The sequence below is a fragment of the Carassius gibelio genome, chromosome A9 (assembly GCF_023724105.1).
Source record: "Carassius gibelio isolate Cgi1373 ecotype wild population from Czech Republic chromosome A9, carGib1.2-hapl.c, whole genome shotgun sequence".
NCBI classification, from domain to species: domain Eukaryota; kingdom Metazoa; phylum Chordata; class Actinopteri; order Cypriniformes; family Cyprinidae; genus Carassius; species Carassius gibelio.
Genome location: NC_068379.1, coordinates 15999985 through 16014309, shown reverse-complemented (window position 1 = coordinate 16014309; position 14325 = coordinate 15999985). Strand labels below are relative to the sequence as shown.

At 40.2% G+C, this 14325-nt stretch overlaps 1 protein-coding gene across 9 annotated transcripts; it reads right to left on the bottom strand.

Moving 5' to 3' along the window:
- Nucleotides 1-3059: 3059 nt before the first annotated feature.
- On the bottom strand, nucleotides 3060-11983 carry LOC128019742 (zona pellucida sperm-binding protein 4-like). Of its 9 annotated transcripts, none has more exons than XM_052605935.1 (9): nucleotides 11567-11983; nucleotides 4585-4987; nucleotides 4322-4509; nucleotides 4150-4247; nucleotides 3921-4078; nucleotides 3658-3850; nucleotides 3440-3587; nucleotides 3281-3353; nucleotides 3060-3207 (listed from the first exon to the last, which is right to left on the bottom strand). In XM_052605935.1, the coding sequence occupies exons 1-9, from the start codon at nucleotides 11954-11956 to the stop codon at nucleotides 3131-3133; spliced, it is 1728 nt and encodes a 575-aa protein (XP_052461895.1). In that variant the 5' UTR covers nucleotides 11957-11983; the 3' UTR covers nucleotides 3060-3130. The 9 variants fall into 9 exon arrangements, with proteins under 9 accessions (XP_052461895.1, XP_052461886.1, XP_052461892.1 ...); XM_052605926.1 differs by having other exon boundaries at nucleotides 4585-4794; nucleotides 11596-11982; XM_052605932.1 differs by having other exon boundaries at nucleotides 4585-4755; nucleotides 11596-11982.
- Between the last annotated feature and the right edge of the window lie 2342 nt (nucleotides 11984-14325).

Genomic DNA, 14325 nt, shown 5'->3' with positions numbered 1-14325 from the left:
CTCAGGAGTCACTCATTCAACATGGAGGAACGACTGATGTTGTCAGTGAGCAGTCAACCGGAGCTTTATGACACAAGTATCACACACAAGTTCATATTTCAGGAATATAAAGGAACTCGCTTGGATGAGTGTGTTGTTAATACACATTTAACTTTTGAGTCACGAAAGTTACACATTTATCGACCCGCGGCCTTCCCGCTGTTTTTTAACAACTATTTTCCCCCTAATATAGGCTACAGCTACTTTTCGCTAACAAGATAATGCGTTTATTCAGAGGACGTGTGCAGGAAAAAGTGGAAAAGACCCGAGTGCTCGATCAACATCAGCCATCTTGCAAACAGACAACCACTGGCACTTGCCCCTCCCACAAGAAGCGGATTTCACCTCAGACGCATCAATTTCGCTTCAAACTTTTGCTTTCTATGCGCGTCTATTTCGCTCTAGACACGCAAATGCATATAAAATGTTCAAGTGGCAAACTAGACGCGGTAGACGTGAATTTGACGCTCTATCCGCGTTTGGTGTGAACACAGCATTATATTTATCTAATAAAGCCTTATTCATATTGAAAAGAGAAGTATCTTGTGTTTTGTGCTTACAAGTTAATGCCATAAACTGCCGATCTTGTTACTGTGCTAATTGATAGTGTTTTCACTATACTTTGGATATTAATATCCAGCACAGATTTGATGTTAAACGGCTTGTTCAGTGAATCGCAGGGTGTCTCAGTGATCAGCCGTGAAACAGTGATTCTGTTCAAATTCCCTTTAAAATCTTAAATGATTCCCTTTGAGCTAAATGGACCTGTTTCCCTTACATATGTAACCCTCGTTCCCTGAAGGAGGGAATGGAGACATTAAGTCCCCATGCCATATCGCTGTTCCGCTGAACGGCTGGTTCACTGGCTTGGCTCCTCAGCGAAGACTTGAATGCGAGTGTTTTGTACCACTCGAAGGTTATTGGGCTCTCGGGAGAGATCCCATTCGTAACAACTCCGTTCCCTCCTTCATGGAACGAGGGTTACATACGTAACAAAGACGATAATTTAATAATGCTTTTTTTGTTTGTTTGTTAAATAAAAACTAACTAAATAAATAAAAAAACAAATTTGTAATCATTTGTAATCACAGGATTCCCCGTTTTTCTATAATTCAACCACTGAGTATTATACTACAGGAGTAGAGCTAAATGATCCTGGTTTTGGAGTTATCATACAGAGCTAAACATGCCCATAAATGAAAACAGTGTCTAAAGGTGTCTTTTCACAGCAGAGTTAAATGGCTGGTCTGTGCCTGCCCAAAAATTAAGTGTAACTTAACAGGTTCAGACATACCTCAACCATCAAAATATACAACACAGTTGTAAATGCATTTATGCCACTTCTGAGCAGCATTACCCTTGTGAAAAAGAAGTGCTTAACTGTATTAAAAATGTACTTGTGTACTTCCAATCATAAAAATATATAGTTTAAATTAAAGGCCACTTACTGTAAGTGTACTTAAAAAGATTACACTTTAATCACAATAGGTCTTAACATACTTCAGTGCACTTAAAAAAAAAAAAAAAAAAGCACTTTATGATAATGTCTAATTAATTGCTTAAACATACATTTTACATAATTGTATTATAAGTACAATTATTTTTATGTATATCAATATACTTAACCACATGTAAAATAATTGATTTTAATTACAACTTGGTGGGTGTTCTCCAAAATTACAGTTGTGTATTTTAAATGCATTACTATTTGTGGGAAGTCGTGGCCTAATGGTTAGAGGGTAGGACTCCCAATCGAAGGGTTGTGAGTTCTAGTCCCGGGCCGCACGGAATTGTGGGTGGGGGGAGTGCATGTACAGTTCTCTCTCCACCTTCAATACCACGACTTAGGTGCCCTAGTGGTTAAACTAGTGGTTGAGTGGTTGAGTCTCAGCCCAATGGTTGATTAGTCAGACCTGTAACCTAAAGCTAATGCATTGAACCCCCAACTGCTCCCCGGGCGCCGCAGCATAAATGGCTGCCCACTGCTCCGGGTGTGTGCTCACAGTGTGTGTGTGTGTGTTCACTGCTCTGTGTGTGTGCGCATTTCGGATGGGTTAAATGCAGAGCACAAATTCTGAGTAAGGATCACCATACTTGGCTGAATGTCACTTCACTTTCACTTTAGACTAATATATAGCCTACTATGTGCATTAATAAAAATAAAATTTCAATACAGTATACTCCAATAAAACTTTGAATTATTGAAATTTAGTACTTCTTCAGCAAACCACTTTTACTCTCGAGTCATTTTCCAACATTGCCGTCGGTATAGCATAATATATAATATTATGCCCCAGGGTGCAGGTTAGACTTTTATGCATTAGGAAATAAAAAGCCTCATTTACTGAAATGTATTGTAATTTGTTTCTTGTCAGAAGGATTGGGTACACCAGGATTTTCTCCTCTCAGCTAAACATGCTAAGGAATCATTTTACTTGCCAAAAAATCACTTGTGTGATGTAAAAAAAATAAATAAAAAAAAAAAAAAGCCCACTCACACTACTCTAAAAACCAACACTGACCTGACAGCAAAGGCAAAGTATGGCAACCCATACTTGAAATGGTCCTCCAATTTTAACACTTCCAAGTTACTACACACACACAGCAGTTTGCAACCAGTCACTGTCGTGCCTGGGGAGCAACTGGGTGTATTGAAAGTGGAAGGGAGCACGTTCATTCAATCCCTAACCCGCATTCCCTACTGGTATTGGGTATTAAACCTTTAGGTCACAGGTCTGACTCAATCCATTTGGCCACAACTGCTCAGCTTGCAACCAAATCTTTCCCCATACAGGCAAAAAGTACTAGGATGAATGACAGCGGCATCGAATATAACCCACAAGACTAGTGGTTGAGTCTCAGCCCAATGGTTGATTAGTCAGACCTGTAACCTAAAGCTAATGGATTGAAGTCTCAGTCCCAGGTTAGCAACTGGAGGATGGATAAAGAATGCACAATCTTACAAAACAGAACCTTGGTTTGATAGGGAGGAAGAAAAATAAAACCTGACAAGATGGGCGTTTAATATCAGATTCTGCAGAACAAGACAATATACCTCGGGGTTCTGCAAAAAGTTTATTAAAAACTAGATTTACATGACCAGAGTAACTGCTCCACTAGAAACCACAGTCTGCTCCCCAGAGACAGCCTTGATACGAGTATCTCTTCCTGAAAGAGAAGTGTTAGTGAGAACACTTCTAAAATGCTCCGTTCCTCTTGTCAAGAGAAAGCGAGAACTCACGTTTCCTGGTGCAGCTTTGCTCACAAGAGCCAGATGATGGATGGCACACCTCTGTACTGCAATGGATGAAGATCTGACAGGGAAGAAAGAGGCTCAAGTCATAGAACCCACAAGTAGTAGATACAAATGTTCAAGTAAAGGGGGGGGGGGGGGGCATACGGTTTCCTGCAGAGCAGCCAGTGAGGCTGGGTCTACAAATGTGAACATCTTCACAACAAAACGCCTATAGTGGGTTGGAAACTGAAGACCAGATGATCCAGTCACTGGAACCAGTGTGGTCAGATAACGGTCGTCCTGGTAAGGGCATCTGAAGACAAAAGAGAAGGCTAGAAAGGGTCTCCCAGCAGACTAACAGGATAAAGATCAGCTGTACACACCCATTGATCAGAAGGTCCCACTGGGGGAGACTGAGTGGACTGGGGGTTGAAGTAGTCCAACAACGTCCCAGCATCAGGACAATGTTGGGGTCAGTCCTCTCCATAATGTGCACCTCAACATACACAGGCTCTCGCAGGACTTTTGTGATGGGATAATCAGCATCACTGTAGTAGGACGTGTAGGCCTCATCACCTGAGGAACACTGGGGTTTAACCAGACTCAAGTTTGAAAGGCTTCAGGCAGACACAGGACAAGACCTTACCTTCAGCACATCCTTTGGTGACACATTGGCCATTGGCCAGTCTGAGCTCCACCCGGAGAGGCCCTGGAGCAGCTACTGGTAGAGGTGGAGGAACGGAGTTGACCTCCACAACCAGAGCTTCCACAGAAGTTTCAGAGTATCTACACTGGAAGAGGAACCTGGACAACACACAGCAAGCTTATAGCATTTATTAGGGACTAATATTCACACCAAGTCATAGATCACCTACTCAAAATGACTGTCCCTTGTGATGGAACCATATGGTCCAATCCCCACTTCATAGGAAGAGGTCATTCGGTTTTCATACACCACATATCCGCCGTCCTCCTGTGAACAGAAACCGTGGCAGCATCCAGTCCATCATAAGCAAATGCAGAATAAAACCAGTAGCAGCTGCTCACCATCACACTCGTGCCACATGCGGTCACAGGGAACTGGTATATGGCAAAAGAAGGTGTGGACCCCACAGGAGCACAAGGTGGGTCGTTTCCACCCAGTAGATGAACCGAATCCAGACTCAGTCGAGGCAGAGTAACGTCTCTAGATACCACTACCACAAACTGACCATCTCGAATACACTGGACAGTTACTAGAACAAGGTACAAGAGCAGGTTAATGCAGAGAATCAGTTTAACATGAACAGAATAAGATTGAGAACATTTACCCGCTCTCCCATAGTAACACTGCTGTGCGTTAAAGCAGCAGTTGATAGCTTCACACTCAGCACCACTGATGCCAGGTAGACCACATTGGATCTGCTCAGAATCAGCTACAGCACATTTATCAATAGGATCTGTCTGCACTACTGGCTTCTGAAGCGGAAACTGTGGTTTAGGTTGCTGAACTGGCTTCTGAAGCGGAAACTGAGGTTTAGGTTGCTGAACTGGCTTCTGAAGCGGAAACTGCTGGTAAGTTGGTTGTTGAACCGGCTTCTGAACCAGAAACTGCTGGTTACTTGGTTGTTGAACTGGCTTCTGAAGCGGAAACTGCTGGGGAACCTGCTGGTTACTTGGTTGTTGAACTGGCTTCTGAAGCGGAAACTGCTGGGTCATCAGAGATTGAACATCCTGAAGCGATTTACTCCAGTGTGGAACAGCATGACAGAAAGCACAAAACAGCAAAATCTGAACCAAACACCAACTTCCAGCCATTGTTTAACAGCTAAACACAATGTGGAAATACTGCCCTTTGGTCTTTTTGTATTCTACAGATTTCAGCTAATTAACGATAGTCCCTCCCTCTTCATTAACACTCATGGATCTCAGAAAGGGGAGCTTATGCAGCTGGGTGATTCTCATTGGATCTCAAGATAGAATTCATTTTTTCCCTATTTTGAACATAAATGCACAAACTGAATTTGAAAAATCTTACTAACTTATCTGATTGTAATTGATTCTCAAATTCTGTTAACATGGTGTTTCTTGAGTCCAATGTCATATTGACAACAAATAAGATTGGTTCAAGTCCAATGTTTACCGGAACTTGCCAAAAGTAGATGTTTTTCTTTGGTGCCATTGTCCTTACCACTCCCCGCAGACAAGTGTGCTCCTACAAATATGAGGAAAACCCTATATTAAGCAGAAAATGATTTTAAGTATATGGAAGCTTATTTCCACCACAGAATAAAAAATAAATAAATAGAGAAGAAAAAAAAAATCATTTTGACTATTTATGTCACGACTGATCTATCTCACAGTTCGCTAATATCTCAAGGTTGCTGACTTTTTTTCTCCAAATTGACCTTTTTGATTCCTTGGGGGAAATAATGCCATAGAATCCAAAGAAGTTTGTCAGCAAGTTTATTGAAACCACAAAAAAAAAAAAAACATTGTTAAAGAGAAACCCTAACAACCTTTTATTCTTTGTGATCAGACCTTGAACTTTCTTTAGTAAAACATGACTGCAAAATGAAAAAGCAAAGAGCAATCTGAGTTAACATGACTAAATTAGTTGACACTTAAAGGGTTAGTTTATTGAAAAATCATAATTATGTTGTTAATAACTCACCCTCATGTCTTTCCAAACCCGTGAGAGCTCCGTTTATCTTTGGAACACTGTTATTTTAGATTTAGACCGAGAGCTCTCAGTCCCTCCATTAAAACTGTGTGTACGGTATACTGTCCATGTCCAGAAAGGTAAGAAAAAGATCATCAAAGTAGTCCATGTGACATCAGAGGGTCAGTTAGAATTTTTTGAAGCATCAAAAATTGATTTTGGTCCAAAAATAGCAAAAACTACGACTTTATTCATCGTCTTCTCTTCCATGTCCGTTGTGAGAGAGTTCAAAACAAAGCAGTTTGTGATATCCGGTTCGCGAACAAATCATTCGATGTAACCGGATCTTTTTGAACCAGTTCACCAAATTGAACTGAATTGTTTGAAATTGTTCGCATCTCCAATACGCATTAATCCACAAATGACTTAAGCTGTTAACTTTTTTAATGTGGCTGACACTCCCTCTGAGTTAAAACAAACCAATATCCCAGAGTAATTCATTTACTCAAACAGTACACTGACCAAACTGCTGAAGAGAGAACTGAAGATGAACACAGAGCTGAGCCAGATAATGATCAAAAGATTGGCTCATCGGTTTTCGGATCACCAGTAGTTCTTTCGGACAGTTCGATTCAACAAACCAGTTGAAGAAAACAGTTCACCGGTTCTTTTGCGCTCAACATAATGGCGTCACTGGCGATAATTGCCCTTCGTTCAAGCCTCGGTTTACCGGCGCTCATAACATTAGCACAGAATCAGTTCAGAATCATTCACCAAAAGAATCAGTTCGGTTCAGACACTCTGTGTGTCAGTCTGCTTCACGCTGAATCACAAATGCCCAGTATCATCAGCTCCTTGGTTCTCGAATCAGACACGTCTGACAGAAACAGTTCTTGACTCGAGTCAATCTTTTGTTCATTATCTGGCTCGGCTCGGTGTTCATCTTCAGTTCTCTCTTCACAGCAGTTCAGTCAGTGCACTGTTTAACTTATCAGACAAATTAATTATTATTATTATTATCTACATATAATAATTTATAATGAGCAACTTCTCATGTTCTTCAGAAAGAAGAGAACTAAGGTATGATATTTACCTGATTACAGTTTAAGGACATTCCTATGTGTGACTGAGAGGATGAAGGACGATAGGCTACTGAGAGAGAGAGATAGAGAGAGAGAGAAGGGGTGCATCCCATTCAGTAGGCTAATGATCGCCCTTTTCTAATATTCATTATGAATTCAGGGGTGAAGGCAGCGAAAGGGTAAAAGAAAAATGGTAGAACAGCGAAGAAGGATGATTTTAAGTTTGGTGGAAAAAGTAAGATGGGCGTTTTTTTATGGGCCCAGGTCTGCCCAAAAAATGAATTTTGCCATATCCCACTGTTATGAAGTGTGAAAAAAACATCTCCAAAAGCACTATTTTCATGATGAAGTATATTATAATGTCTGAATGCCTCTGATTAAAATAATGAAAGATAAATATACCTGTGAGTTTTTTTTTTTAGTTTTTTTTTATCGTTACCATAGGCTAGTTAATCTTAGAATGTGTGGGTGATCGCAAATGTTAAACGATTTCTATGCAGCCGTTCAACAGACAGTAAGTTAAGTGAGTGATTTTCATTTCAGACACATTTAGTCTTTTTTACTGTTTAGCAAAAATTAAATACTTCCAAACAAAGCTGCAGCAGATCTGCTGTGTGTCTCAGAGCATGTGTTTCTTTCATGAATTAATCCCTCTTTGAAAGAATGAAGTGAGCCAATTATTCGGTGATCCATTCACAGTCAACTTGGGTCGACTCTACATGAATCAGCAGTTTTGAAAGAATTGTTTGCTTGAAGAATTAAATGAATCATTAATTTAACAGATACTTGTCGCCACCTATTGGTGGTTTTAGAATTATATTTCTTTATCCATGACAGGCTCAAACAACGCTATCTCACGACCAATTCATACGTATTTTACGAGGTGGCTTATTAGTAGGAATTTGTACGACCACTTGTACGATTTTATATGATTTGTCTAATCCCCAGTGTCGGTTAGGTTTAGGGGCGGGGTTAGGTGTAGGTCATTCGTACAAATTCATACAAATTGTGCAACTCGTAAAATACGTACGATTTGGCAAAAATCTTATAAATTTGTACGAATAAGCCACCTTGTAAAATATGAACGAATTGCCAGGAGATCCCAAACCATCACTCTGGAAAATATTAATGTTATTGACTAAAAATACACCCAAGAATATATAATTTTTGTCAACATGCCACACAAGGGGCATCATTTAGGTGATTTGACACACAGACACACAGAGATTGTGTGTGTGTGTGTGGGCGTGTGTGCTCATGTTCGTGCATGCAGGCCACAGGCATTGGTTTCACCTACATTGTGAAGACCCCGTCCCCCCCAAAACAACTTAAAACTTTTGACACAAGGAAAACAGCTCTTACAAACCATAGATCATTTAATAAAGCTTTTTTTGTTTGTTTGTTAAATAAAAACTAAATAAATAAAAATACAAATTTGTAATCACAGAATTCCCCGTTTTTTTTTTTTTCAATTCAACCACTGAGTATTATCTAGGTAGATCTCCAGGAGCAGAGCTAAACGACCCTGGTTTTGGAGACACCATACAGAGCTAAACATGCCCATAAATGAAAACAGTGTCTGAATATGTCTTTTCACAGCCGAGATAAACGGCTGGTCTGTGCCTGCACAAAAATTAAGTTTAACTTAACACGTCCAGACACACCTCAACCTCAAGTATCAAAATATACAGCACAGTTGTAAATGCATTTATGCCACTTTTGAGCAGCATTACCCTTGTGTAAAAGAAGTGTGCTTAACTGTATTAAAAATGTACTTGTGTACTTCCAATCATACAAATATCATATAGTTTAAATTAAAGGCCAATTATTGTAAGTGTACTTAAAAAGATTACACTTTAATCACAATTGGTCTTAACATACTTAAGTGCACTTTAAAAAAACAAAATGCACTTTATGATAATGTCTCATTAAATATTACTTAAACATATATTTTACATAATTATTGTATTCTAAATTAGTACAATTTTTATGTATTTATCAATATACTAAAGCACATGTAAAATAATTGATTTTAATTTCAACTTAAGTGTTCTCCAAAATTACAGTTGTTAATGGATTTTAAGTGTATTACTATTTCAACTATAATATATATATATATATAGCCTACTATGTGCATTAATACAAATAAACTTCAATACAGTATACTCCAATAAAACTTTGAATGGTTGAAACTTTCATCACCAGCTCCTGCTGGTGTCTAGTACTTCTTCAGCAAACCACTTTTACTCTAGTCATATTTTCCAACACTGCCTTCGGTATAGCCCAAAATATTATGCCCCAGGGTGCAGGTTAGTCTTTTATGCATGAGGAAATAAAAACACCTCAAATGTATTTGAATTTGTTTCTTGTCAGAAGGATTGGCTCCACCAGGAGTGGAAGGGAGCACGATCATTCAGTCCCTAACCTACATTCCCTACTGGTATGGAGTATTAAACCCTTAGGTCTCAAGTCTGACTCCATCCATTTTGCCACAACTGCCCAGCTTGCAACCAAATCTTTCCCCATACAGGCAGAAGGTACTAGGATGAATGACAAAGGCATCGAATATGACCCACAAGCTGTGATGGTTGAGTCTCAGCCCAATGGTTGACTAGTCAGACTTGTAACCTAAAGCTAATGGACCTCAACTACAGCTGAGGTGCCCTGAGCCAGACACCACACCACCAATTGCTCCCCAGTAAAATGTGTATGTGCACTTGGATGGGTTAAACATGCGGTTTACATTTAACCCTTTAAAAAGGGGAACCTTGTTCTGCTCCAGGTTAACAACTGGAGGATGGATAAAGGACTCAGAATGCACAATCTTTACAAAAGGTTCTGGAACCTTGGTTTGATAGGGAGGAAGAAAAATAAAACCTGACGAGACAGGAGTTTAATATCAGATTCTGCAGAACAAGACCAATAGACAAGATACCTCACGGTTCTGCAAAGAGTTTATTAAAAACTAGATTTACATGACCAGAGTAACTGCTCCACTAGAAACCACAGTCTGCTCCCCAGAGACAGCCTTGATATGAGTATCTCTTCCTGAAAGAGAAGTGTTAGAAGTGAGAACACTTCTAAAATGCTCCGTTCCTCTTGTCAAGAGAAAGCGAGAACTCACGTTTCCTGGTGCAGCTTTGCTCACAAGAGCCAGATGATGGATGGCACACCTCTGTACTGCAATGGATGAAGATCTAACAGGAAAGAAAGAGGCTCAAATCATAGAACCCACAAGTAGTAGATACAAATGTTCAAGTAAGGGGGGGAGGGGGCATACAGTTTCCTGCAGAGCAGCCAGTGAGGCTGGGTCTACAAATGTGAACATCTTCACAACAAAACGCCTATAGTGGGTTGGGAACTGAAGACCAGATGATCCAGTCACTGGAACCAGTGTGGTCAGATAACGGTCGTCCTGGTAAGGGCATCTGAAGACAAAAGAGAAGGTTAGGAAGGGTCTCCCAGCAGACTAACGGGATAAAGATCAGCTGTACACTCACCCATCAATCAGAAGGTCCCACTGGGGGAGACTGAGTGGACTGGGGGTTGAAGTCGTCCAACAACGTCCCAGCATCAGGACAATGTTGGGGTCAGTCCTCTCCACAATGTGCACCTCAACATACACAGGCTCTCGCAGGACTTTTGTGATGGGATAATCAGCGTCACTGTAGTAGGCTGTGTAGGCCTCATCACCTGAGGAACACTGGGGTTTAACCAGACTCAAGTTTGAAAGGCTTTAGGCAGACACAGGACAAGACCTTACCTTCAGCACAGCCTTTGGTGACACATTGGCCATTGGCCAGTCTGAGCTCCACCCTGAGAGGCCCAGGAGCAGCTACTGGTAGAGGTGGAGGAACGGAGTTGACCTCCACAACCAGAGCTTCCACAGAAGTTTCAGAGTATCTACACTGGAAGAGGAACCTGGACAACACACAGCAAGCTTGTAGCATTTATTAGGGACTAATGTTCACACCAAGTCATAGATCACCTACTCAAAATGACTGTCCCTTGTGATGGAACCATATGGTCCAATCCCCACTTCATAGGAAGAGGTCATTCGGTTTTCATACACCACATATCCGCCATCCTCCTGTGAACAGAAACCGTGGCAGCATCCAGTCCATCATAAGCAAATGCAGAATAAAACCAGTAGCAGCTGCTCACCATCACACTCGTGCCACATGCGGTCACAGGGAACTGGTATATGGCAAAAGAAGGTGTGGACCCCACAGGAGCACAAGGTGGGTCGTTTCCACCCAGTAGATGAACCGAATCCAGACTCAGTCGAGGCAGAGTAACGTCTCTAGACACCACTACCACAAACTGACCATCTCGAATACACTGGACAGTTACTAGAACAAGGTACACGAGCAGGTTAATGCAGAGAATCAGTTTAACACAAACAGAATAAGATTGAGAACATTTACCCGCTCTCCCATAGTAACACTGCTGTGCGTTAAAGCAGCAGTTGATAGCTTCACACTCAGCACCACTGATGCCAGGTAGACCACATTGGATCTGCTCAGAATCAGCTACAGCACATTTATCAATAGGATCTCTCTGCACTACTGGCTTCTGAAGCGGAAACTGTAGTTTAGGTTGTTGAACCGGCTTCTGAAGCGGAAACTGCTGGTAAGTTGGTTGTTGAACTGGCTTCTGAAGCGGGAACTGCTGAGGAACCTGCTGGTTACTTGGTTGTTGAACTGGCTTCTGAACCAGAAACTGCTGGTTACTTGGTTGTTGAACTGGCTTCTGAAGCGGAAACTGGTGGTAAGTTGGTTGTTGAACTGGCTTCTGAACCGGAAACTGCTGGTTACTTGGTTGTTGAACTGGCTTCTGAAGCGGAAACTGCTGGGTCATCAGAGATTGAACATCCTGAAGCGATTTACTCCAGTGTGGAACAGCATGACAGAAAGCACAAACCAGCAAAATCTGAACCAAACACCAACTTCCATCCATTGTTTAACAGTTAAACACAATGTGGAAATACTGCCCTTTGGTCTTTTTGTATTCTACAGATTTCAGCTAATTAACGATAGTCCCTCCCTCTTCATTAACACTCATGGATCTCATGAGTTGCAGAAAGGGGAGCTTATGCAGCTGGGTGATTCTCATTGGATCTCAAGATAGAATTCATTTTTTTCCTATTTTGAACATAAATGCACAAACTGAATTTGAAAAATCTTACTATCTTATCTGATTGTAATTGATTCTCAAATTCTGTTAACATGGTGTTTCTTGAGTCCAATGTCATATTGACAACACATAAGATTGGTTCAAGTCCAATGTTTACCGGAACTTGCCAAAAGTAGATGTTTTTCTTTGGTGCCATTGTCCTTACCACTCCCCGCAGACAAGTGTGCTCTTACAAATATCCACCACAGAATAAAAAAAAAAACATATAGTAATTTTAATAAACAATAGTCATTTTGACTATTTGATCTATCTCACAGTTCGCTAATATCTCAAGGTTGCTGACTTTTTTTCTCCAAATTGACCTTTTTGATTCCTTGGGGGAAATAATTCCATAGAATCCATAGAAGTTTGTCAGCAAGTTTATTGAAACCACAAAAAAAAAAAAACCTAACAACCTTTTATTCTTTATGATCAGACCTCGAACTTTCTTTAGTAAAACATGACTGCAAAATGAAAAAAGAAAGAAAAAGAAAAGAGAAATCTGAGTTAACAAGACTAAATCAGTCGACACTTAAAGGGTTAGTTCACCTGAAAAATCTTATCTGGCTTGGCTCTGTGTTCATCTTCAGTTCTCTTTTCACAGCAGTTCAGTCAGTGTACTGTTTGAGTAAATGAATTACTTTGGTATATTGGTTTGTTTGAACTCAGAGGGAGTGTCAGCCAAATTAAAAAAGTTAACAGCTTAAGTCATTTATGGATTAATGCGTATTGAAGACGCGAACCATTTAAAACGATTCAGTTCAATTTGGTGCATGAACTGGTTCAAAAAGGTCCTGTTATATCGAATGATTCGTTCGAGAACCGGATATCACAATATCTGCTTTGTTTTGAACTCTCTCACAACAGACACGGAAGAAAAGACAATGATGAAAAAAATCATAGTTTTTGCTATTTTTGGATCAAAATGTATTTTCTATGATTCAAAAAATTCTAACTGACCCTCTGATGTCACATGGACTACTTTGATGATGTAACTTTCTGGACATGGACAGTATACTGTACACACAGTTTCAATGGAGGGACTGAGAGCTCTCGGACTAAATCTAAAATATCTTAAACAGTGTTCCAAAGATAAACAGAGGTCTCACGGGTTTGGAACAACATGAGGGTGAGTTATTAATAATATTATTATGATTTTATGATGAACTAACCCTTTAACATTCTCATAACCAGGAAAAAACATAAAAATAAAAAAAAGCTGGACGTCCAGTGAACATTCAAAAATACAATTTTAATAACTTCATGGAAAAGCTTGCAAAATGATATTTGAACATATTTCTGTTAAAGGTGCCAGAGAATGGAAAACTGTATTTACCTTGGCATAGTTGAATCAGAGTTATGTACATGAAAATGATTGTGAAATATCGTGAGTCTCAAACACCACTGAAAATCTCGTGCTGCAATAGTCCACTGAAAAAGAGGCGAATCCAAACATAGCACCAACTGTGACGTTACAGTAGGGATCATTAATGTTTACACCCCAACATTTGCATAGCGTTTTCCAGCCCATGTTCTAGGCCAACCAGACCTGCACATCGATGCAATGTTGCCAGATATTGCTATTAAAACTGATAAATAAATAAAAATAAACAGAAATGTTTTCAAATATTTAGCAATTAAGATAGATAAAGATATCGCAGACCCCTAAACTGCAACGTCCTACTTTATTCGTTCAACGTCCTATACTGCAACGTTCTAAAGTGTCAAAAAAAGTGGGAAAGATAAGTGCAAAAATGCTTATAACAGCAACACAGAGGCTGCGTCCACATCTTCACCGACAACTCTCAAGCCTCGTTCACTCGGACGCTAAACATTCTTTCAAAATCTCTTAAAATCTGTATCTTTGTCTGATACAGGCTCAGACATATCAGGTTGGTTGCCTAATCTCTCCATCATTCACGCTGGACTGAAAAGATTTGTGCTGTGAAACAGCCAATCAGAGCAGAGCTCTGCAAACCCGATGAAGTAACAAACTCATCCTTATCTTGGATGGGCCGAGGGTGAGCACATTTTCAGCAAATCTTCATTGTCACTAATGCTTTATAAAACTCTTCTCGTCCAATGCAGAGGACAGGAGTCTCAAAGCCTCGGCCATGCCTTTCTTTGCTCACCTCCTAACCAGGCGGTGCAAT

What these genes read in the sequence shown, in the direction of transcription:
- LOC128019742 (XM_052605935.1), bottom strand. Translation starts at nt 11,956, where the DNA reads ATGGATGGAAGTTGGTGTTTGGTTCAGATTTTGCTGGTTTGTGCTTTC. An exon ending in AGTTTCCGCTTCAGAAGCCA is followed by an intron (nt 4,988 to 11,566) that starts GTAGTGCAGAGA and finishes AAATCGCTTCAG; the next exon opens with GATGTTCAATCTCTGATGAC. An exon ending in TGGGACCTTCTGATCAATGG is followed by an intron (nt 3,588 to 3,657) that starts GTGTGTACAGCT and finishes TTTTGTCTTCAG; the next exon opens with ATGCCCTTACCAGGACGACC.